The sequence below is a fragment of the Pelophylax lessonae genome (genome assembly GCF_965119305.1).
Source record: "Pelophylax lessonae genome assembly, chromosome: 12".
In the NCBI taxonomy this organism is placed as follows: domain Eukaryota; kingdom Metazoa; phylum Chordata; class Amphibia; order Anura; family Ranidae; genus Pelophylax; species Pelophylax lessonae.
In genome coordinates, this window is record NC_138779.1 from 47,548,749 (window position 1) to 47,576,216 (window position 27,468).

Consider the following 27,468-nt stretch of genomic DNA (forward strand, 5'->3'; position numbering starts at 1 on the left):
CTGTTCCTCATTAATCTGTCCTGATAATGAAACCTGCCAAGAAACTCCCAGAAATCCATTAACATTTCTTATTGCCTCTAAGGCTATCATTACATCTAGTATTTGCTGTGGAGATGGCCACAATCTCGTGTTGCTATCCCTTCTGTTGCGTGGGAGTATCTGCCTTTACTTTCAGCATTGACATTGTGCCACAAAGAGTCAATGTCATGGCGTATCAAATCCAGCAGCAGCAGAGGATCTCAGTAGAAGATTTTCACATCAGATCTGCAGCTTCTGACACTGCGCCTTTGCCCTGACCACACTCAGCAGCCATTGTCTACATTGTTATATAGTGCCTGTATGTGACAGCTCTATGTGCAGGTGGTGTTGACCTTTTAGTCCCATCCAACTGTGAACACCAGCTCGCCTGTCTTCTGCCAGAAGAGGGTCATGTGTAAAATGTCTTTTTTACATTCTTTGTAAGCTTTTCAGTGATTTACTGGTTAGCACTTCTGTCTTGCAGCAGTTGGGTCATTGGTATGAATCCCAGCCCAGGCACTGTTTTCGTGTTCTCCCTATACATGTATGGGATTCCTAAGTGTGCTTTCTTTACTTCCCACACTCCAAAGACATGCTGGTAGGTTAATTGACTCCTGTCTAAACTGACTCCAATATGTGTATGAGTTAGGGACCTTAGATTGTAAGCTCCTTGACAGGGACTGATGTGAATGTGTAAAGGGCTGCATAAATCATTGGCACTATATAAATGCTTGTAATAAATAAGTTTGCAGGGTCTATTTATATATGTTTTTACCCAAAATTCACACACCTTTCATCCAAGATACACGTTAAAAATGAGTGGATTGTGAAACCAATAATAGACCCTTAAATCTCAAATTCTACTAATAAAATGCTGAAAAGAGTTGGCTTGGGATGCTGCTTGTATTGGGATATTTTAAGAATATTATTCACAATGTTAAAAATGACATGAAATTAGAATTACAGTTTCACATTAAAGCGTATTAAAACCTAAGAACAAACGTACAATGTAAGCCCAATTCCCAAAAAGTAAAAACACTGTTCACAATAGAAAATATTGTTTAAACTGAGAAAATGTACCATTTTAAGACAAAATAAAGGTAGTATTGCAATTTTTTTTTGCAACGCATCTTAACCACTTTACCACCGGAGGATTTTGCTGTCTTACGTCCAGGCCACTTTTTGCGATTCGGCACTGTGTGAATTTAACTGACAATTGCGCGGTCGTGCAATGCCGTACCCAAACGAAATTTACGTCCTTTTTTTTCCCACAAACAGAGCTTTCTTTTGGTGGTATTTGATCACCTGTGCAATTTTTACTTTTTGCGCTATAAACAAAAAAAGAGCGTTTATTTTGAAAAAATAACAATATTTTTAACATTTTTTTTTAATATGAAATTCCCCCCAAAAAAAATTTAAAAATCAAAATTTTTTTAAATTTTTGGCCAATTTGTCTTCTGCTACCTATGTTTGGTAAAAAAATCACAATAAGTGTATTTTGATTGGTTTGCGCAAAAGTTATTGCGTTTACTAACTAAGGGAAAGATTTCTGTCATTTTTGGTGTTTTTTTTTAATGAGTAATGGCGGCGATCTGCGATTTTTTTTGCGGGACTGTGACATTGGGGCGGACAGATCGGACCCTTGACTGACATTTTTGACACTTTTGGGGTTACCAGTGACATTACTACAGTAATCAGTGCTATAAATATGCACTGTTACTGTAAAAATGACACTGGCAGGGAAGGGGTTAATTTTATTGGAGAGGGAGGGGTTAACGTATGCCTGGTGCTTACTAACGTGTGTGGGGGGAGGTGACTGAGTGAGTCAGGGACAGATCGGATGTTCAGCTATGCTGAACCATGCTATCTGTCCCTGCCTGTCACTTAGGAGATCCGCCCGCTCTGTTTACACAAGCGGGCGGATCTCCAAACTAGATTCCCCGAAGATCGGGGAAGAGCAGCGGCGATCGCCGCTGTTCCTCCCCTGGCCCGACTCCTGCTGTGACTGAACACAGCGGGCGCGCGCCGCCCACAAGGGGCGGAGTCCAGCGACGTAGGTCTACATCGCTGGACGATAACGAGCCACATTGCTGCAGTAGCAGCAATGTGAGCAGAGTTAAAGTGGTTAAAAAAGTTGGGACAGGGTAACAAAAAGCTGGCAAAGTAAGTGGTACTTACAAGGAAGGGCTGAAAGAACATCTTGCAACTAGTTGGGTTCATTGACAAAAGGTCAGTAACATGATTGGATATAAAAAGAGCATCTACTACAGGAGATTATGAATATAGATATCCCTGATGACCCATGGTTTTGTCTATTTCAAAGTACAATAAAACAATATAAGAATACAGTGATACCACATTTGATGAATGCAGCAAAAGGGTCGATACCACAATTTTGGCAAGAACCAAAGCCATACAATAGAAGATTGGGTTAAAAGAGTGGAAAATACATATAAAATGGAAAACTTACGTTGCGGTGGGGAAGATGAGATTGAAACATGTATTAACAACTGGGAAAGTTGGATAGATTTTAAGAACACAAGGAAATATGCTGAAATATGGGGAGCATAGGGGACAAGGAGAAGGGGGTGTGGGGGGGGGGGGGGACAGAGAGAAAGGAGAGAGGGAGAGAGGAAATAAAACTAAGGAAAGGGGAAAAAGGGGAGGAGAGAGTGGTAGGGGAGGGAATTGGTGAGATGAGTTATTGTAAAAATGTTGGCAACATTCAGTTTTATGTATTTGGTATACTGGAAAATTTAACAAGGCTATAATATATAGTGAGAGGTGTTCTGTAGTCCAGGAGGAGTAAAATGGACAGGGCTGTTAAGATTATTTGATATAGTCATGCAGAATGCACAGGTGGTTAAGTGCTCATTGGGTTTCTAGTATAAATATCAGTCTGCACCGCTGCAATATTGCAGTCAAAGTCCTCTTTATTAGAAAACCTCAATAAGAACATTTTGAGGCCACTAAAGCATTTCACCTTAGATATAAAAGAGAGTATTGCATGATTAGATTAAATAGTTAAATTAGTAGCTTGTAATAGATGACCCGCATAAAGCAGATATCTAAGCCGATGCGTTTAAATGGCCGTACAATGTTTCTTATGAGGGTTTTCTATTGAGGATGTATTTTATTACAAACTTCCAGAGATGCTGATTTCTACTTGTTACCTGTTTGAACAATGTATTGAATCATGTTTGGATCGTCTACTCCTAATAAATTGCAGGTGGAGCTGTACATATGTTGTTTTCTAAGTGTTCCTTTACATGCACGTGGTTATTAAGTGTGCTCACTCGACTGAAAGAAATTGCATTACGAAAACAGGCTTGAGAAATTCCACTGCCACTGATGGATTTTGTTGGTGATGCCCAACTCTTGGCACCGTCACTTCAAAAAATTTACACATATTGCCAGTACAAATATGGCTTTTACTGAAGCAATTCTTTGTTGGATTTTATGAGCAATTCTTACATTTTCAAAGGTACATGGCACACCACATTACTGGCAGAAGGGGTTTGACAATAATGGGACAATAGGAGGGAAACTTAGGAAACCTGGGAAAGTTCCTGTGAGATATTTTTAATCTATTCCTGTAACTGTATGAAAATCCTTCGGTCACAGATAACCAGATCATTATTTTTATATTATCTACCCTGATCAGTGCACAGGACTAATCCCATAATACAGTGTGCTTGTTAAACCAGGGCACAGTGTTCCTGGTTGGCACTGCCTTCATCTGCTGCAGGGGGAATTCTGCAGTTGTTGTAGCTGCGTAGCGGCCTCTGGGAACCGTCCCTTCTACAGAGATGAAAGGAGCCGCTCTGACCATCTCCGCACACAGAATATGATGATCTGTCTCCATTCCTTTCCCAGCTCTAATACCGGGCACAGAGCACATAGTGAGCACACCGCAATGTGCCAGCTGTAATATGAATTAAATTACTCTATCACAATATCTGACACTTGGGCACATTCATTAAAATAGTAGTCATCAATTTCAGCCAGTGCTATCTGCAAAATTATATATATATATATATATATATATATATACTGACTCTGTCAGGGTATTCAAATCAAGCTACATTGTACCCTTTAGGTTTATAGTGCCCTATGCTTTTTACTGGAAGACAAATGTATACAGTGTATTCATCATGGTACTGCTGCGTTATATAGCTCCCTTTTCCACTAACCAAAGCTAAAAAGGGAGGATTTTGCTGCATTCATAATTGCCTCTTAATATCTTACTGGTTTTAAAAAAATATATAGAAAGGGATATGCAAATCAAATTTTTAATAAAATGTAAAATAAAAAAATAAAAAAAGCTTTAAAAAAAGGATGGTTTAGGTGGTTAACATATGTTTGTGAATAAAGAAGATAAATATGTTTGCATGCAGTGAAAACTATGTGAAACATTACTGCCAAAATGAAATATAAATTTGAAATTATTTTATTTACCATGGGATTGATTTACCGTCAGAATAGACACGGTTTACTTAGCAGTAAGAGAATACTTATTTGCTAAGCGAATAAGGTTGAGCTATGCTTTACTCCAGTAATTTAATTGGACAGTTATTTTTTTATCTCTCTTGCACATGTTGCAAAATGGACACAACTTCACCTTATTTACTTAGCAAAATGAACATTCATGTTCCCATGAGAACAGTTTCCACTCCTTTATTAAAGCAACCACAATGTATGTCCTGAGAGCATCCTCATCCTGGAAAAAAAATTATCTAGTATGATCTATGTGATTTCTAATCCCCTGATCACAGAAACAGTCACTGTTATATTAAAAAATGTCCCTTTCCCCGAAACTGTGAAGTTGATTTAGTGAAGGTAAATAGACTGTGCACTTTGTAGGGAAATTTGCTCTGGAGCTTAGTAAATGAGGGGAAGCTCTGCTGACTTCCATCCAATCATATGTAAGCAAGATTCTGTTTTGATTTCCTTACATGTAACTAGTATTCTTTGTAAACATTAAGCTCAGGAAAAAAAAATTCCCTCCAAAGTGCAGTCTATTTTTCCTTAGTAAAGCATCTCCTAAAAATCATCTGTTTTCTTAGTAAATAGAAAAGAAAGATTGATTGTCAAAAAAAGTGTTTTTGTTTTTTTTTGTTGTAAATGTAAGCAAAGTATCCCCAAATAATGACTAGTTAGATACAGACCCACACAAAGTGCCTAAATCTCATTCAAAATAATAAAAACAACAGCACTTACCAATATTTGAACAGAAAGAACCCCATAAAAGACATGAGCGATAGCAAAACCACTGCCGCTGGAACATCTTCCAGGGGCATCCGATGCCCCTTAAAGTTGTTCTGTAGGACGAAACGCGTAGGATGGAGCTTAGCAGTAAGGTCATTACGTCTGTCCGGATGAATGGCTGTGGTTTTGCAATCTGCCAAATTTTTTTTCTTCTCTTGTGAGTATGTGTCTTTTATTTTATTAAACAATCTCTTTGCTCTTTCTTTACGTATGAGGTATATTGTGCCATATGCTCTTACTACCATTTCCGGTGAGAGTGAGAGCCATCCATCCATCTGGGATCTGAGCATTGCTTTATAAAGTGCTGTAATACCTCCTGTGTGTTGAGGTCTGGGCTTCTGGTAAGCAGCCGTGTGTGTTGATCATTGGAGGACTGAAGTTGGTGGTTGCACTGAAGAAGCAATTTTTTCACAGAGGAATCTTTTTACCATATTATATGGGACATTATGTTATTTATTGCACATTATTTATATATGTTTATGTATTGTTAACTATTTGGTGGATTTAAGGAAAAAGCACAACATTTTTTTTGTATATATCTAAATGAAGAGTGGCCTAGATGGATAGGCACCAAGACATCAATCCATCCTCAAATGATTTAGACAGTGTTGGGAGCAACCTCCTTTTTCCTCCCCATGTAGTGGACAAATAAATGCAGTGGATACAGATTCACGGAGTGAATTCTTTCTTTCCTTTTCTCAGTTGAAAAGGGTACAATCAATTTACAATCATGGATAGATTTTGTAGCATTTTAAAATAATTTTTTGTAAAATTAAAACTGCTATCAATAGTGAAAAGTGTCCATTACTACACCAGTGTACTAAATAACCGCTACGAAAACTCAAATCAGCAACGATGTTTTTGTTTGTCAAATTGTGTACAGCCAACCGTAGGCAGGGTATAGATAGTGAGACATCCTGATGAGAAGAGAAGGCAGTGAGATATCTCCTTATCCTCAAACCAGCTCATAACACGGACAAAAGGGTCCTAGCAGCATCTACAGGAAGATAGTTTTCTTTCCTTTTCCCTATATTTACCCATCTAAACAGAAGTTTCCCACCAAGCTGGAAAATCCCTCTTGTGATTTGTGATTTTTAGAAGACTTTGTTATTATGCTCTATATGGCACCAATACAAACAACTGAACGTATCTCATTATGTAATATGTAATGAGGTTTTAGATTTATGGATTACATTAGGTAGGTTAATTAGCATTTCAGTTAATTAGGCTCTAGTTAAATAATACAGGGAAATATTATAGGCTACTTAGTTTAATGACTGATATACAGTACATTAATTAATTTCAGAGAAAAATCCTAAAAAAAGCTAACATTACAATAAACATGTGATTTTGTTGATTCGGCACTTCTGGGCCACTACACAGTATAATGTCAGGATATAAACTATGGACATAACACAACTTACGATCTGAATAAACACTGGCTCTATAAATGTCTGGAGGCTTTTCTATTTCAAACTATCAAGCTTTTAAAAGAATCACCTCTAAATTTATACGTTTATAAAATATAAATGACATTATACCTCTCACGGAATACCCTGGGGTGTACTTTTATAGATACAATTCATTTATTAGTAATGTTTAATCCTCAGCAGATTAGACATTAAACTCGAAGCATATTATAAGAAAAAGTCTAACCCTTTAACAATAAAACTCCTTGTTATTCAGCCATATACTAGAATCATATATATATAGAGATAGATAGATAGATAGATAGATAGATAGATAGATAGATAGATAGATAGATAGATAGATAGATAGATAGATAGATAGATAGATAGATAGATAGATAGATAGATAGATAGATAGATAGATAGATAGATAGATAGATAGATAGATAGATAGATAGATAGATAGATAGATAGATAGATAGATAGATAGATAGATAGATAGATAGATAGATAGAGTATTAAAGCCTATAGCCTACTCCATATTTAGGAGAAAATATATTTTAGCAAAAATATTTTGTATAGAACTGGTTATTAAAATCAATTATGCATTAAGCATTCTAAAAGTGACAATTTCTTGCCATGTTTTTCTCAATTATTTTCACCTATAATAAAAAAATACATGTAGGGTATTTATTAAAATTGTCTACTTCATTAAAGCCGCATATGTTCTGAAAACTGTATGATTTGGTAAGCAGAGCAGTTATAGAGTTATTGCTTCCTACAGCAAAAAGTACCAAAAATACAAAAACTGGTCTAGCCACCGAGGTTTCAGATGACCCCATGGACGGGATGCAACAGACATGATTACTATGGTATTTCCTCTTCTATAAGTCTGAACGGCTAAATTTTGTAATCAGGGCTGTGTGCAGTATACATCAGCTATTTTATACCTGCTGTCTGTTATAGCTCTTACGACAATGCCTCTTATCTAGAGGGATGCAGTTCCCTAACCTTTCCTATAACTCATCTAACTTTGTTCTAGTGTTTTATTAACCTCCCTGGTGGTTTTCCCGAGTGTGGCTCAGGGTGGAATTTCAGTGCCAATAGCGGTAACCCCGAGCCACACACGGGGTACCGCCAGGGAGCATCGCTAGATCCTGGAAGAGGTTACTTACCTTGTCCCCGGGATCCCGCAATGTACTCCGGCAGTGTACGGCGGCCGGATCTTCCGCCTGATGCTCTGTGCCCCGGCTTCCGTTCCCTGCGAGCGTCGCAGGGGGGTGGAACCGGCGGCAAATTCAAAAAGTAAAACACACAAACACACTGATATATTGTAATCCTATTGGATTACATTACTAAATAAAATAAATTGACATTAGTTTGCCCCCAGTGCCCTTGCCTGCAGTTTTACTGTACTATATATATATATATATATATATATATATATATATATATATATATATACAGGTGGTCCCTGGGTTACAAACATCCAACTTACAAACGACTTCTACTTACAAACGGAGGGAGACAACAGGAAGTGAGGGGAAATCTATCCCTAGGAAGGGTAATTCACTCCTGTAAGAGTAATCATGAAAAAAAGTGTCTCCACTGAAGCTTTATCACTAATCCTCGTTTCCACAACAACCCAAAATTTTAAAAATCCAATTGTCGTATGGACAGAAAGTGAGGTGAAATCTTCTGAACAGAGGTAGAGACAGCAAAACAAATGGTACAGGGGTGTTAACCCTTCCCAATGCTATCCAAAAAGTTTAAAAATTATTCTTTTGGCTGAAGCTACACTTAAAAAATGTACCTGTTCCGACTTACAAACAAATTCAACTTAAGAACAAACCTACAGTCCCTATCTTGTTTGTAACCTTGGGACCGCCTGTATATATATATATATATATATATATATATATATATATATATATATATATATATATATATACTGTATATAATATATGCATACGTATATATACATATATAATACATATATATATATATATATATAATATAATTTAACTTATTTATAGTTATTTATTATATTATAATTTATGATTTTGTGTTTCAAACTTTATCATACCCAAGATTTTATAAAGAAGAACGCACAATAAAAAACAAATCATATGTAAATATAGTTGGTTTGGGCTGCTCGTCCTTAAGAATTACATGCAAAATAATTGTACCGCTTTCAACACCTAAAATCGGAAACAATCATACCACCAGGGAGGTTAAAGAAAAACTTTAAAATCCACCTTTCTAGCTGGGTAGTTGTTAAAAAAAATATATATATATTGAATCTTAAATACCTCTTAACATATTTACTGGAAATCAGTTTTTATATTTTCTTCTCAAATTAAAAGTCAGGCCAATAGAGGGAAATTACACAGTTGTAACCAATAGGACGTTATCGCATTTTCAAAGTGCTGTCATCATTCTAAGATGTTTTAGGCATTGGGGGTGAAGGGGCTGAATTTTAGTTAGCTTATATAAGGAGGAACACAGGTGGAGGACCTCACTAATGTGATGATGCTCATTCATAGAACAATGAGCTGTGTGGAGGTGACAGAAAGGTGCAGACCTATATAGTGTGGAAGAGAGAATATGAAACACCAGCAAGGCTGAACAGATATTGTGGTAGATAAACCAGTCTGGATATTTGTATATCAACAGTGTACATAGGTGATTGGTTGGTGTTCCACTTTAATGTAAGATTTATTAAAACATAAATGGTGACTCCCCTTCTGCATAGTGAAATGAATATATTTTGTTCATTTTGCACATAATGTGAAATGAAGGTGATGATATCCTATCTGCTCATATACTGACCATCTCCCCCCCATAAGATATGAATGTATTTCATAATTCCATTTCATTCTACGTATATAGATGTGCTGACACACACACCTGCTTCTCTATCTCTAGCACTGCCACAGTCACACTTAAATCCTCAATTAGCATTTCTGTGTGTGTCCGACCGGACATCATTATACGTGCCTGTCAACCAGACTGACGACTCACTGTATATCATGGGGGGGTGTTCACTTGTTAGCACCTTATTCTAGATATACAATTAGAATTGTGGCTGTGACTTGATTTGCTGACATTTGAATGAGATCCGGTTACACTACACCAGAATGTACGGAGCCAAAGGCATTTCAAATACAATATGTTGGTGTGTGCATTATAGAAATGTGGTCATTTTCCTGAAATGTCAGGTCACCAGAAGGTCTGTGTTCAACAATAGGATTGGTAACACTTTGGAATAGGCTACTTCATATGTCTGTTCTTTATCCTGGATGTAAGACTATTGGCTGTTCAGCAAATTAATTGTTTTATAGACAATATATAAGCTTTATTTGTAAGATCTGCCCACTGGGGATTAGTAGTGAGGACAGACAGTGACTGATGTGGCAACAATATTATATTTCTGTAAATGCTTCCCAGGTATATTGTGGGTTGGTTTTCTATTACTTTAAAATGCAAACAGCTTCTCCGTGACACTGGGAAGAGACATTCATTCATATCTAATTCAAAGGTTTTGGGACATTTCTTTTAAATATGAAAAACCATTAGGGAGCTATTAGCTTTAAAGGTAGAAATGATGAATGTATGGGATTTATATACTAGGGCAGTAGAGAATGTTGTGTAGCATAGTAAATATGGGAAAGCAATGTTTACTTTGAATACCCAACCATATGCTAAGGAACTAAAACAAATAAAAAATGAATTTTGCTACCACACATGGATCATTGAAGTAAATGCAGCTCGATCTTAAAGCAATTTAAAACCAAAAACCAAAAAAGTAATATTTAGCAGCTTACCAATCATTAGATGTGGTGGCTGCATTTGGGGGTTTTTTTGCATTTTTCCCCTCTATTTTCAACTGGTGATCCAACCAGTAACACACCTCTTGTATTAGAGTGCCCCCACTCTGGATGAAGGAGCACAGTATATGGCAGTCTGCGGGAGGGGGGGGCGTTACATGTACTAGCAGATTTAGATACACTAACAAATTGAAACTGAACTTCACCTCACATTTTATAAAAAGTTACAACAAACAATTTTTGGGATAAATGTTTTGCATAAATAAATAAAAGCTGATCATTGTAAGCACCCCTGTCAGTAGTAAATGCTTTGCCTTAATACTGTAAAAAAAGAGCTGGTTCCGTTGAAAAACAAAAGACTTACTGGCCAGATCACCAGGTGAAAATAAAGGAAAAAAAGCCTAAAAATAAAAGTAATTTATCACAAGACTTGGTAATCCCTAATATAATACATGTTTGCTTTTGTGTTTATTACCACTTTAAGCTAGCTAAACATTCACTTTTCTAAGTACAGATTCTCCATTCTTTTAGTAAATCAGCCCGTATGATTTATTCAAATACACTTGCTCAATAATTGAGTAAAAATAAATGTGTTTTCTTATATAGAGAAAGTGTGGCGTATAAAGTATACCCTTTATTGGCTAAATATAAATGATACCCTTTATTGGCTAAATATAAGTGATACCCTTTGTTGGCTAACAAGTTAAATAAATATGCAAGCTTTTGGGATGATTTAGATCCCTTATTTAGGCTTTATACAGTTCATCATATATCAATTGTATACAAAGTATGAATAAAATGAAAACCTTCCCCAAGACAATTTTTAATGATAAATAATATTTTCATCCCAAGATTTTGCTGAAGACTGAGAAATGCGTGCTAGGCAGCCAGAGCTCCTTATTTCCAAAGATAAACAGTTTTTAATTTCTTGTTTTAAAATGGTCCAGGATGTTATAGGAAGGACCTAAGAAAAAAAACAGTTTTATCGGGCTGAATTGATGTGTACACATTTGCATTATTACTGCTTGGGAGTATAAAAATGCCGGTCTATTTGGCCCATATGACTGCAATGCACATTTATTTTTCGTCAGTGTTACAAATATTAAGATGACCCGCATACCAGTTTTTGCAACTAGTAATGTGCCATCTTACAAACAATAGGGTTTCAAAAACTTGTTGCTATGTATGTATGCATGACAGATTTCAAACCTCTTTTGTTTTATTTATTATTATAAAGTCCATGAATAGCTAGAACATCAAATTCTGGAATGATAGGCAAAACTTGATATTGGAGGATTCATTTGTACACTTCTAGATTTTTCCCCTATGCCCAGGGGTGTACATACTTACCTGTACGCATGCATACACTTGGATCTGCATTTACCATTATACAGCAGCATACTATTATGGATTTGCATAGGCGGCTGAATGTAACAGCTGTGACTCCCGGGCACGGAAATACAGCTAGTGTTTACACTGTGTGGCCCTCTGCGCCCGTATGCATGAGCCCTAATTTCTCACCAGTTCTAACACTTCAATTTCTCTTACTAAAACATGAAGGGGGGGGGGGGGGTTGGGGAATTACATGACCCAGAGGCAGGAAACACAAGAATTTATTAGAACTTTTAAAGTGTCATGTAACTTTTCCTAGGTGACCAGTAGTTACTCCAAACATCCAATGATGTGTGAGGAAGTTCATACATTTTAAATTCAGTTTCACATGACTGGGTGGTTGAAGTGCTCAGAAGTTCCGGGGCAAATGAGAAATCCTCCTATTATGGTGAATGTGGCAAGTTGGTGTCCTTGAATTTAGTATCATTATAAGGACAGGTCAGTTCTGTAGCAGAGCCCGGCATCCCTTTAGTAACTAGCAATATATTTTCTGTCTGTTTTTTTCTTGTTTGACTTGTATATTTGAGATATTAGCTCTGTATAGTTGAGAAATGATTTCCTCTGCATTGTATCTCTATGTTTTACTGAATTGTGCCAAATCTCTGGTGTTTGTTTTAGAAGTTATTATTAGCATTTATCTGTTCTATCAACAGATTCTATTTGACTGTATATTTTTGATTTGGTAAGGTCAAGGTTCCTCATTTCGTTGGAGCTTGCATGATTTTCCTGACCCTATTGGCTAATAGAAGTATAAGTAATCACATTAGTTGCTTGACCTGGTGAGATATGACTGATAAGGGCTGCAGTGGAGCCATTAGAATTTTTTCCTGTCACATTCGACCTTGGCTGAACAAGCACATGCTGATTCCACTACCAATCTAAGCATCTTTAACAATATTTGCACTTAGATTGGACATTTAGGAGTTGATTTTCTGAAAGCAAGCAGGCTATTCACTTTGCAAGTGCAGTTGCACTTGGCAAGGAGAATTTGCTCCAAAGATTAGTAAATGAAGTGAAGCTCCGCTGACTTCCATTATTCAATCATGTGCAAGAAAAAATTCATTTTTTTTCTTTTCCCTGTGTGTGATTGGGTTTTGTTTACAAATTGAAGCTTCAACACATTCACTAAGTTCTGGGGATATTTCCCTTGCAGAGTGCAACTGCACTTTTAAAGTGAACAGTCTATTTCCCTTTAGTACATCAACCCCTTACAGTACAGACTAAAGGGTCGTACACACGGGCCGAATATCGGGTGTCATCAGCCTGTTCAATAGAAACCGGCCGACATTCGGCACGTGCGTACGGCAGCCGGTCCAACAGAAGCTGGCCAGCTTCTGTTGAAAGGTTATGACTGAAAAAGGTCTGCAGATCGGCACCTGATCAGCAGTCTCAGCCAATGGCTGGGGTGTTCTGCTGGGGGGGGGGGGTCCCCCTGTCAGAACACAATAACTCAGCGGGGGAGATCGCTGCATTAACATTGGATTGTTAATACAGTGGCTCCTTCTCAGTTTTTTTTTTCCTTTCAGCTTGCTGGGTTTAACGGAAAAAATAAAAATAAAAAAACTACTAGTGTGTACCAGGCTTTATGTTTCATACAGAGGGATGACTATAAACAGCAAATATGGCACCAAAACAACAGCAAGGACCAACTATAAAAGGAATTCAATGATCAATCAAATGATCTTTAATACACTGGGTTCATTCTTTGTTGACTACTTTGTACAAATGAATCAAACTAAACAATAGTTTACCACCATCGGCAGTCAGATGGTCTGTGTCTGTCGTACTGTGTATGTTATAGTGTAGGAGGAACTTACAGCAGGAAACAATTGTTTTACAGAAATTGTATGCATTTTCCTAAAACAGTTACAATGTACCTAGCATTGCTGATTGTTGACCCAAAGGGTCCTTTCACACGGGCGTTCCGTTTTTTTCATCCGTTCAGTCAGTTTTTTTTTTTTTAAACGGACACGGATGTCACTTTTTAGGGTCCGTTCCGTATGTCCGTTTTTCATCCATCCGTTTGCAGATGAAAAACGGACATAATGTATGTCTATGGGCTAGCAGACGTTAGCGAATGACATCCGCTGACATCCGTTTATAAAACGGAACAAAAATAGGGTTCTCTTCCGTCTCAAAAAACGGAACTGAACGGAACGGACAAAAAATGGATGTCAGCGGATGGTCATCCGCTAATGTCTGCTAGCCCACAGACATACATTATGTCCGTTCTTCATCCGCAAACGGATGGAGGAAAAACAGACATACGGAACGCCCGTGTGAAAGGACCCATAGGATGTCTGATTGTTCAGATGCTGAAAAAAACTGTTTGATGTGTCTGTGCCCTGAGCTTGGAGTGAGAAGGAATCCTGCAGTATTGACGGCAAAGATTTTCCAATATGAGTCAGAATGTCTATGGTGTATGTTTATGAAATTGTGAATCTTTCTCTCGGTACACTTCTCGGCAGTTCTCCAATGAAAATTATCTCCTCTGGCACCCTGTTTATGAAATGTAGAACTTCACTTCTCACAGGTAGAACAGAGGAGAAGTTTTTCCTCTGAAAACGGCCGAGATCTGTGTACAAGTGAATAGGCCGCCTTTAATTTCATGAGACAAAGCGACATTACAGTACGAGTAAACCACTGGTGCCCATTTACCGTGTTTCCCCGAAAATAAGACCGGGTCCTATATTAATTTTGTCTACAAAAAACACACTAGGACTTATTTATGGTATGTAAAAAGATGAACTTAAAGGGATTGTAACCCTAAAATAAATAAATATCCTGATACTTTAAAGCATGGTAGACAGCACAGTGCTTGTGTTGTCATTTAGCCCTCTTTATGTTCCAAAAAACCTGGAATAAAATAATATAATGTTAAAAAAAGTTCTCTCCCTGTCAGCTCAGGAGCCAGCATTATGACCTTCTGTAATCCCAAAAATAAACCTTGGATAAAGTCATTGTAAAAATATGTAATGGATTTTGTAAAAAGATTATGTAATGTGCAGTGTGTCTCCTTTTGTAACTTTATTGTGGAAAATACCATATTTACAGCGCCGCTGGGCACTCACGTGACCCTCTGGAGCTCTATTTTCCCTCTCCGAATACTGCAGAAGGAGGGGCTGAGATCAAGGATTTTACTAGGGCTTATTTTTTGGGGTAGGGCTTATATTGCAGCCATCCCTGAAAATCATGCTAGGTCTTATTTTCGGGGTAGAGCTTATTTTCAGGGAAACAGGGTATTAAGCAGCGACAGATTATATCACTGCTGAGTACACGTGCATTCGACCCCCACCTAACGTTAATAAAATATTTAGTACCCCTACATAAATATATATATACTGTATACACACACATACATTATATATATATATATATATATATATATATATATATATATATATACACATGTATATATATATACATAAATATGGCAGGGGGACATGTTTACTGTGTTGGGGGGTCTGCTTGAGGAAGAATTAAGTCAATAATCTTCCTTCTTCCCCCTCAGTTCTCCCCCGATTCTGTCTTCTCTCCCCGATTCTCCACCTCTGAGCTGGTGAATCTGGGAGTGTGAATTCTGGCACAGATCGGCAGTGAAGTGCGGAGGACGCAGCTTCATAAACTGGCCGTTTCTGTGTCAGTCAATGACAGATTCTCCGTGTGTGCAGATGATCAGCGGAGAACATATTCTCCCCCAATCATCTCTGTTTCATAAACCGATAATGATCCGAGATCAGCCGCGATCAGCAGGATCACTGCTCATCTCAGTTTCATAAACGGACACCTATGTGTGAATACTAATCACTCCTCTTCAACAATGCTGACAGGCAACTGTCTTTTTAAAGTGTGTGTGGATAAATGTGGATGTTAGTAGCTTGAGGACAAGTACTAAAGCATTTGGCAGATCTTTTGTTGTGATTGATGATATGTTTGCTTGTGTATGGATGGGGTTATATTTTTCACTTATCAAAGTCAACTTGTGTTGATTTTGGACACCCAACTATGTGCAAATACATTTTAAGTTAAAGCAGCCACTTTTGGGATTGTCATTTTTTCTGTACTTGTATCTACTGTTAGTGGTGGAGGATTTGTATTAGCAGCAAAGTGCATTTTTGTGGCACAGTCTAATTTGCAGCCCATTAATGCAGTAATAGGAATAGAAGCCTGTGTTGTAAAATGTAAATACAGACCTAATACCACATCTCCGTCCTCCCAGGGGTAAGTGCTTTAAATCTCCTAATAAAGGATTAAATCCAGAGTAAACTGCTCACATGATAGTGGAAGTAAATAATGTGACATAAGTATAGCCTCCAAGAATTGCTGCCCTCCATACCCTACGCAGTGGGTGACACAAATCAGAGGTTTTTTATGATATGTTGTGTGGGACGCATCTCTGTACAGTCTGCGGTTCATTACAGGAACAATTCAGGGCCAGTCAGCAGCTGCCTATGACAGAGGGATGTATGGAAGTCATCCATGGTAGTACATGGAGCATGCTACTTTTAGTAAACGTCACATTAAATATTGCTGTGAGAAGAATTAATCATTTACAGTATTTTATATTTTGTAGCAAGGAATTCTACAATAAAATAAAAATCTTCCTAATGTACAACAAAATCCAGAAAAGATACATTGATTTAATCCTCACTGGCATGAGTTTTAAAGCTTAGAATTTGATTTGATAGGGAATGTTACGAAGGTCATTCCTGAAATATGGATCTGCTTGATTCATATTTTATGATCTTTGTACTTTCATATGAATACATATATTATGCTTTATTATAATTGCAGGGATCTTATGCACACGATTTACAGTATTTTAAAATGTAGTTTAATTCAAATATCAATCAATAATAAATTGATTAATTTAGAATTTATTCTAACTGTTTCTGTCATATGTCAGTTTTATTTCAAACTGAACACAGTTTTTGTAAACGAAATGATAACTGTCTGTATATTATGGGGCGAATATGTAAATAATCAAAAGAGCTGACATTATATAGAAGCAGACATGTCTTCTAGTTCACTAGTGACTATTATGTTTGTGTAATGCTCCTCTGCTTGTAGCAATGAATTACTGCTTCTTTACAATATTTATTAATGTGTCCTAACATTACCAATCAATGTTCTCAGTGTCCTTTTATTTATTTGTTTTACATGTAGATTGCCAACAAATACTTTAGAAGAAGCCATTTTGAATATGAAGATACGATGATCATGTGAAGAAGCTGCAGTAAAAAATATTTTTCTAAATTTGGGATTTTGCATTTTTATATACTTTGTTTTTGGAGAAATATAAACACAGTTGAATTTAAGAGAAGTGTAAAATATTACATCAAAAGTATATAGGAAGTGATCCTGGATTGTATTTATCATAGTTAGGATTATCGGCAATGAAGATTATTGCACTGGGATCACATCATACAAGTGGATTCTGGTTGATTCGAGTGTTTTGGGATCTTCACAGATTTTGTTGGTAAGAAACGTATCAGTTATGTCATTAAATACATTTTCCCACTGTGTTGGATTAATTGTAATTAATTCATTCATTAAGCTCTTTGTATAAAATAGGAAAGTAATGGCATGAAGAATATAGAAATAAAGTGCAGAAAATTACACTCCACAGCCTATGTTAGTTCTGCTGTATCCAATAAGAATCATTTTTTTTTCTATTTATTTGAATATAATTACATAATTTCTTAGTCATTTATAAAAATGCATGAAATCAATTTAAATAAAATGTAATTTCTCTTATAAATTTTAGAAATACTATATAAACAGCAGTTAGGCATATTTTACTTTGAATTTAGTTCTGTGATTTTTTTTTATAGAAGAATCTGCATGATGTGTTTCTGCTTATTTTTGGCAAACAGATACATATTAATGTTTAAATAACTCATTATATTCTAGTACAAATATATTTTCTTTTGTATACACTGCAGCTAAATATTTTGCTTCCTTATTTAAAGCAAATATTGTGATGCCATCGTTGTGCCTTATGTTGCAGAAAGCAGTTCATTTACTGCAAAATATTCTATAAAATAGTGGCAACTAGAGTAAAATTCTTCACTGTAATAGAAATTTGGAGTTAGAAAGTCAGCAAAAATGTTATTTGTCTAGTTAGCGAAATTCTGCATTTACAATATTTTTATTATGTAAATATTTACTTTAAGTTGTCTTTCAACTCCTAATCAAAATTGTTAACGCTGTCATTGATAACATGAAGGGGCGATGCTCCAGCGATGACATTTGTATATGTTGTGTCAAGGTAAGAGATCCCATGGAAGATAACATATCAACACACTCAAATCTCTGCCAGATTACAATGATTTCTCTGAATTTGATTAATTTTACATATTAGTGATCTATTTATAGTGAAGAAACGTTTGAAAAAAAAATGCAGGTAAATCTACACTTCAATTATCACAAAATATATATTTTAAGTGTTTTATATAACAGCTCATCTAATATTAGGACTTTTCACATAAGCCCCATTGGCGAAACAAGTTGTTTATACAGTTTGGAGTGCTGTTACACTCTTTTCAGTTTTCGTTTTCCTGGTTTTAATGCTTTTATGTTATACAGCGTTGATTTGTCCTTCCTAATATCTCTTCACTAATGTTTTATGTCAAATTTTAAAAGGAAACAATCAAAATTCTGAATGATTCCCTAAAACAATTCTTATCTGTCAGCCATTAAAACGTTTCTTTCTGCTGCCATAATGTTGGTGTAACCCTGTAGCAGATCTCTGTCAGCTGGGCATATATTGACAATAAAACTGTCCAGTATTGTGAACTTCTAGTCCATGCCAACCATTCATTGCTTTGACAGGCTGCATTGTGAAAATACACAAATGTTTCCTCACACAAAAGCCCAATTGTGCACTGATGGTTTTTACTGTCCAAAAGTCTCTTTTCATTCAACAAGCCTCATAAAATGCCCAGCCCATAAATATGTTTCAGCAGCCCTCCACCAGTCTACATCCTCCTACTGACCTCTCCCAGCAGGCTGTGCAAGAAAATAGAGTGTTAGCTCTAAGGCAGAAATGATCAGATTCTGTGAACGAATATATATAAAATAATAGAGTCTTAGGCTGGTAAATTAGAATGTATAGGGTCATCACGTGAAAGGCTCATATATATCATACATATAGTTCTGCAGGGGGAAGGGGGGGAGTTCTGTCGGCATTATTTGGTTTGCCCCACGTTTTTTTTTTTTGCCTCGCCTGTAATATTGTCATTCATACACAACTTTGTGTGACCTTTCCTGCTCTCCTGACTATATAAACCTTTTATTCAGATCTCTGGCGTTCTTTGAAAACGTACTTTGTATAAAGTATGGCAACATAGCTGCATTTGTTTGATCATACCTTGCTCTGGTTTTGCCCTGTTTTTCTGTAAAAAAGGTTTCAGTTTATAAAAATTTTAAATGAAATGTTGTAATGTGGAAGTATTACCATTAAATTATTAAACATGCTAAATAAAAAAATAATTATAACATTTAAAAAAAGTTTTTTTCCCCCCTAGCCTGCATCCATTGATAAATTACATGTGAAAGTTGTAATTTTTTTTTTTTACAAATTAACGTTTTCACTCCCAAAATTTATCTCTTTGGCCTGTTTTCTTATTGAATGAATTAAGATGGAAATTAGCTTAAATATTCCAAGTTGTTCTGTGGACTTCCAAAAATAAGGAAAATAAAAGTGGATTTCCAATATCGGAGTTCATAACTAGACCTTTATTAAATACATGAAGATTATGCTAATCTTTCTTGGCTTTCTTACTTTATTATTGGTCTTGTTTTTAGTGTTGTACTATGCTCCTCAGTCTTTTTTCTCCCTCGCTCATTCACATACTTTATGGATTTTTAATAGATCAGAGAACTTTGCAAAGAAACACAGAAGAGTGACAGCAAGAAAAGACAAAACAGTTCATCGAGTCTGTCTCTTTTTTTGTTCTTTTTTTACTAAACTACCGGATCCGCACCTTAGACAGAGCCCATCAGTGGAATTATATTTGTTATTTGGGGTTTGGGTCTAGACAGGAACCAACAGTGATATCACAATGAAGTGAATGAAATTGGACTTTAAAAATGTGCAATGAAAATTTTGATCAATTGAATCAATTTTGGCAAGATGGACATTGAAATTTGTACAGATAGAATATATATATAGTCAGAATGCACGTTTTACGTCATCTTATGATCCAGAAAAAAAACAACATATTTCAAACACGCGTGACATACAGGCATTGCAGTCACCAGTAAGAAATAAGAGACTCAATTATATATACATCTATTCATCTACAATTTCTATGACAACTGTTTGTCCAGATGACTTTATAATATATATATTTCATTTTAAAGCCATTGATTATTTTCTATTTCCAAATTCCACATACAATATATATACATTTATATCTCAGAGGGGTGCTTCATACAAGTTTAAGGGGTAATTCTGCTTCTTAAAATTGATTGCAAATAAAATGTTTCAGAAAACAATAAAACATAATTAAAATGTCATAAGTCATTTTTAGTTATTTAAAGCCATAAGGGTTTGTTGCTGAGGTAGACACACTTGTCAGTGATAAACTGAACCACAGTGTGAGAAGTTAGCAAGCCGTGAATATAATAATGAGAGAACCAATGAATATAATGGTCTATATCATCCAGTCAAGTCTATGTTTTGCCCCCCCCCCCCATATGGATGCTCATGTCCGTAGTCCTAATTTTCCCTGCTACAGTTTTCATGATTGGTTCCTCTATTCTGTGTATGTCGATTTGGAGTATATGAAGAATATCAAATATCTATATTTGTGTAGTACATTACCTTGTTATAATGGCCTGCTGTTACATTTTTAACCAAAAAATCAAAAAACACCTTACAAGGCCGGAAAATAATCTGATTTTATACACCTCCAGATTATGCGCACTATATATATATATATATATATATATATATATATATTAAACACAAGTAGGAAGCCAGCTGCCATAAAGCAAGGACATTAGGGACTGACACTTCCAAGTGTTATACTGCTATCATTAAATGTGTTCCAAGGCAGGGACCCCTCCTGGCAGGTAAAACTACACCAAGGACTCAGACTAATGCCATCCAAGCAGATAATAATAAATATGTGTGGTCTTCCAATTTTCAGTTATCACCCTAATACAAATTACAAAGACCAGAACATAAAGGGGTTGATAAAGTCAAATTCACTGTGCACTTTTGAAAATGCAGTTGCTCTAGAGCTTGGTAAATGAGGGAGAGCTCTGCTGGCTTCCATCATCCAATCATGTGCAAGTAAAAATGCTGTTTTTTTTATTTATTTTCCTGCATGTGATTGGTTGTTCTTTGTAAAGTGAAGCTTTATCTCATTTACTAAGTTCTGAAGCAACCTCACTTGCAAAGTGCAACTGCACTTTCAAAAAAGCATGGTCTATTTGCCTTTGGTAAATCAACCCCAAAGTGTCTGTTGTAGTTGATTTCTCGAGTCATTCATTTGTACAATGTTTTTCACTCAGCTGGGAGGGGGGTTAAAAGTGACTTAGAAAGTCCCACTGCTGTATTATGACTCTATACCCGTCCATGTATTACATCAGGAGTCGGCAACTCTTTCCACATTAGGTGTCAATTTACAAGCATCGGACCGACATGCCAGAGAACAATAGTGTAGCCGTAGAGTTTATATTTCAATTTTTACACTCACAGTTGTACTGTTAATGGTAAGGTAAACTCATTAATTATACTCTCCCAACAGGCCACGAGGGATGCTGCTTTGTAAATTTAAATGTCCAAAGTGAAGAAGTTTTGAGCTTAGTCTGATGTATTTTAAACTCATCAATCTCCATCCACTCAGAGGTAAACACAGATTTGCTCCTCCGAGTTTTCCGAACTGACTGATCAAAAAAGAAAGCGCTGAGTCGCTCCGCTCTATGTCTGTAATGTGTAAAAGCTGTTGGGTGTGCAGCTGCTCAGGGAGGAGCATGCGCATGCCGAATATTACTGTTCTGCGTTCTCGTTTTATTTACTTTTGTTTTTTCTGTAACTAATAGAATACATTTTAATGCCACTACAGACGATAATATTTAACAAACTTTTCTACAGTTATTTTTTAATAAGAAATGTCAAATAATTTTGTTGAAATGTGACTATCAGTCTTCTGGTGCTGCTGAAATCTTTGTGCGCCCACTGTGGTAATTCACATGCTGACCCCTATAGTACACAATATAGTGTGTGCAGATTACATCAAGTATACATCAGCCAAAATGATGACATTATTTATGATAGGACGTGTACCATGGTGCAGCAACAGATAAAATAAATCACATCAGTACAATGTTGTCTGTAGAAGGTGTGTGTTCATAGTGCTTGTCTCTGTATACAGTTGTCATACACTGTTGCCTGTTGTCACTTGTTATCCCCCTCCAAAAAAAGACACCTCTCTGTGTAAAGTACCAACATAAGAAGTGAGCAGAGAGGTGGAAACAGATACAGACAGGCAGTCCCAGGCAGCTGACCCCAGGCACTGTTTCTCTAACACTATGGGCAGAGTAGGATGGACTGGGCAGAGTGTGGTATGTGTATGTAGTTCAGCAGGCACTCACCGGGACACGAATGCAGGGGTTTGGGTCGGACCAGCAGGGAAGGACACACGGAATACAGTGAAAGCTTCTCAAAGTAATCGCACGTTTCCTTGGATAGAATCTCATCGATCATAAAAGATTTGTATCGCCGCCTGGCAGCCTTGTATTGTCCCGGGGAGGAGAGTCGGAGCTCGGTCTGGCAGTGCATGCTGGGGTATCCGGGTGACTCTGTGCTGTCCTCTCCACTCCTCTCTATATAAACTTCATAGCAATTCCCTTTTTAGGAGTCTCCAGCTGTCAATCAGAGTGCTGTGTGATTTCTCCCGGATCACATTGTGTGAATGCAGGGAGGGGGCTGTGTCATTACCTCTGTGCCTGCCTCCTACACACCTCTCTCTGCACTCTCTACCCTCTCGCTGGATCTCTGACAGTCTGTCTCTCTCCTCACTCTCTGCACCTCTCTTAGTCTCTCCAAACTCTCTGCAACTCTCATAGTCTCTCCTCACTCTCTGCACCTCTCACAGTCTCTCCTCACTTCTGCACCTCTCACAGTCTCTCCAAACTCTCTGCGCCTCTCATAGTCTCTCCTCACTCTCTGTACCTCTCATAGTCTCTCCTCACTCTCTGCACCTCTCACAGTCTCTCCTCACTCTCTGCACCTCTCACAGTCTCTCCTCACTCTCTGTACCTCTCATAGTCTCTCCTCACTCTCTGCACCTCTCATAGTCTCTCCTCACTCTCTGTGCCTCTCATAGTCTCTCCTCACTCGCTGCACCTCTCATAGTCTCTCCTCCCTCTCTGCACCTCTCATAATCTCTCCTCACCTCTGCACCTCTCATAGTCTCTCCTCATTCTCTGCACCTATCATAGTCTCTCCTCACTCTCTGCACCTCTCATAGTCTCTCCTCACTCTCTGCACCTCTCATAGTCTCTCCTCATTCTCTGCACCTCTCATACTCTCTTCTCACTCTCTGCACCTCTCATAGTCTCTCCTCACTCTCTGCACCTATCATAGTCTCTCCTCACTCTCTGCACCTCTCATAGTCTCTCCAAGCTCTCTGCACCTATCACAGTCTCTCCTCACTCTCTGCGCCTCTCATAGTCTCTCCTTACTCTCTGCACCTCTCATAATCTCTCCTCACCTCTGCACCTCTCATAGTCTCTCCTCATTCTCTTCACTTATCATAGTCTCTCCTCACTCTCTGCACCTCTCAAAGTCTCTCCTTACTCTCTGCACCTCTCATAGTCTCTCCTCACTCTCTGCACCTCTCATAGTCTCTCCACGCTCTCTGCGCATCTCATAGTCTCTCCTCACTCTCTGCACCTCTCATAATCTCTCCTCACTCTCAGCACCTCTCATAATCTCTCCTCACTCTCAGCACCTCTCATAGTCTCTCCACACTCTCTGTACCTCTCATAGTCTCTCCTCGCTCTCTGCACCTTTCATAGTCTCTCTTCACATTCTGCACCTCTCATAGTCTCTCCTCACTCTCTGTACTTCTCATAGTCTCTCCTCACTCTCTGCGCCTCTCATAGTCTCTCCTCATTCTCTGCACCTCTTATTGTCTCTCCTCACTCTCTGCACCTCTGATAGTCTCTCCTCACTCTCTGCACCTCTCATAGTCTCTCCTCACTCTCTGCGCCTCTCACAGTCTCTCCAAACTCTCTGCACCTCTCATAGTCTCTCCTCACTCTCTGCGCCTCTCATAGTCTCTCCTCATTCTCTGCGCCTCTCATAGTCTCTCCTCACTCTCTGCACCTCTCATAGTCTCTCCTCACTCTCAGCATCTATCACAGTCTCTCCTCGCTCTCTGCACCTCTCATAACCTTTCTCACTCTCTGCACCTCTCATAGTCTCTTATCACTTTCTGCATCTCTCATAGTCTCTCCTCACTCTCTGCGCCTCTCATAGTCTCTCCTTACTCTTTGCACCTCTCATAGTCTCTCCTTACTCTTTACACCTCTCATAGTCTCTCCTCCCTCTCAGCATCTATCACAGTCTGTCTCTGTACTCACTCCTGACTCGTTGCAGCTCTGACTGGCTGTAACTTTCCTGAATGTTTGCATCTCTGGCAAGCTGTCTTTTTTTTATTGACTCTGCAGTTCTGACAGACTGTCTCTTTTCTGACTCTCTGCATCTCTTGCAAGCTGTCTTTTTTACATGACTCTTTGGCAAACTGTCTCTTTCCTGAATCTCTGCAGCTCTCACAGTCTCTATTCTGCCTATGTGCATCCCTCAAATGTATTTATATTCTGACCCTCTACACTTCTTACAGTCACTCTCTAATGGTCTGTCTATTTGTTTTCTATGAGTCATTTCTTCTTTTTCTATGTTTCTTCTCTCTCTTGTAATTTTCTCTTTTAATTATTCTCTCTGCTCCAAGTCCTCTTTCTGCACTCCCTTCCTCCCAGTGATAATTATCACTCCCACCCACAAGAGAGGCTGTCTCAAGTCCTCCCCACCCTTCATACCTCTCCCAGACCTACAGATATACCACCCTGAAACTGTTTTACCCTGTTACCCTAAGAATTGGCCATTTCACCCTTAAGGTGCCCTGTAGCCTCATGCATGCCCCATTACCACAGGAGATGCCCTGTTACTCTAAGAAATGCCCCAATACCTCAGGAGGTGCCCTGTTACTCTAAGAAATGCCTCAGGAGGTGCCCTGTTACTCTAAGAATACCCCAATACCTCAGGGAGTGTCCTGTTACTCTAAGAAATGCCCCAGTACTTCAGGAGGTGCCCTGTTATTCTAAGAATGCCCCAAGACCTCAGGAGGTGCCCTGTTACTCTTTGAAATGCCCCAATACCTTTAGGAGGTGCTCTGTTACTCTAAGAATGCCCAAATACCTCAGTACATGCCCTGTTACTCTAAGAAATGCCCCAATACCTAAGGAGGTGCCCTGGTACTGTAAGAATGCCCAAATACATCAGGAGGTGTCCTGTTACTCTAATAAATGCCCCAATACCTCAGAAGGTGTCCTATTACTCTAAGAATGCCCCAATACCTCAAGAGGTGCCATGTTACTCTAAGAAATATCCAAATACCTCAGAAGGATCCCTGTTACTCTATGAAATGCCACAATACCTCAGGAGGTGCCCTGTTACTCTAAGAAATGCCCCAATACCTCAGGAGGTGCTTTGTTTCTCTAGGAAATGCCCCAATACCTCAGGAGGTGTCCTGTTACTCTAAGACATGGCCCAATACTTCAGGAGTTTCCCTGTTACTCTATGAAATGCCCCAATACCTCAGGAGGTATCCTGTTACTCTAAACATTCCTTATCACCTTAGGCGGTGCTCATACATGCCCCTTAACCCTAGGAGGTGCCCTGATATCCCATACATGCCCCTTTACTCCAGGAGGTGCTTTTTCCCTTAAGAAATGTCCCATTACCCCAGGATGTGCACTATTCCCCTAATACATGTCCAATTACCCCAGAGGTGCCCTGTTATCTTCATATATGCCCTTTTACTTCTGGAGGTGCCCTGTTACTCTAAGAAATGTCTCATTACTTTAGGAGATGCTCTGTTACCTATATACATTCCCCTTTCCCCGGGGAGGTGCCCAGTTTCCTTACAAATGCCCCTTTACCCTAAGAGTTACACTGTTGTCTTTATAAATTCCCCTTTTGTCCCAGGATGTGCCCCGTTACCTCAATAAATGTCCCATTACTTCAGGAGGTGCCCTGTTACCTCAATAAATGTCCCATTACTTCAGGAGGTGCCCTGTTACCCCAAGAAATTTCTAAATACTTCAGGAGGTTCTCTGTTACCCCAATGCATACCCCAGAAGCCTAAGTATTGCCTAATTACCCCAGGGGTGCCCTGTTACCCTACAAAATGTGCCATTACCTTATGAAATGCCCCATTACCCCAGGAGGTGCCCTGTTACCCTACAAAATGTCCCATTAGCCTAGTAGGTGTCATTGCCCTAGGAAATGTCCCATTGCTCCAGGAGGTGCCCTGTTCGCCTTTAAAATGTCCAGTTACCCCAGGGGAGTAATGAGGGACTTAGCATAATGAATAGGGTAAAGCTGTGTTCATTGTAATCCCTTTAATGATGTGCAAGCAAAAATCTGTTCTTGTTTTTTTTTTTTATCTTTACCATATGCACTAACTGTCTCTCCATTGGTAAATCAACCTCTGCATACACTGTCATTTGCACAGAAGAGGACAGAGCACCATTGTGTGTGATGGATCCACTTTCATTATCCATTATATCCTTAGAATGGACAGATTAGCCCAAACACACAGAGGCAGAGAGACACTTACCTACTGACCTACCTACTACAAGCCTGACCCTTCCATATACCCAGAATAGACCGGTTACCCCAAGCACACAGAAACAGACACCTACCCATTGACCTACCTACTACAGGCCTGCCCCCCTCCTCCAGTATTCTCCCCAACTTCGCACCCTCATAAATATACATGATATTGACCCCGCACACCCCCTGTGCACACAATGGACCGTCATACTATTATTATTATTAATACATTTATTATTACTATTATTATTTTTATTGCTAATATTATTATTTTTATTATTATTTTTTTTATTACTAATATTATTAATATTTTTATAATTATTATTTTATTACTAATGTTATTAATATTATTACTATTATCACTATTACTAATATTATTACTACCTTTTATTATTATTATTGTTATTATTATCACTATTATTATTTTTGTAATAAGAATATTATTAAAATTTTTATAGCCCTGCTCATTCCCTAATACATATGTCTGGCTATCCTATCATTCTGATTGGTTTGTGTCGGTCAGTGTGGAGCACCAGTGGTCGGATCGCTGTGATCGTATCCTCCATCCAAACTCACAGATCTGCTCAGTCAGGGACTCCCCCAATCCCTCCATACACCATCCGCTGCCAGATAAATGCCTCCAGTGACTGGCAATGTGTCTGCCCGATCTTTGACTGACCTTTACTGGAAGTTG

General features: G+C 38.1%; 1 protein-coding gene across 1 annotated transcript in view; it reads right to left on the reverse strand.

Annotated features, from left to right (window-relative positions):
- Positions 1 to 22,925, reverse strand: part of BARX2 (BARX homeobox 2) — a 55,548-nt gene extending 32,623 nt beyond the window's left edge. Inside the window, exon 1 of the mRNA XM_082273500.1 lies at positions 22,526 to 22,925. Coding sequence (XP_082129626.1) covers positions 22,526 to 22,712 — 187 coding nt within the window. The 5' untranslated portion in view covers positions 22,713 to 22,925. The remainder of the gene's footprint in view (positions 1 to 22,525) is intronic.
- Positions 22,926 to 27,468: the final 4,543 nt, after the last annotated feature.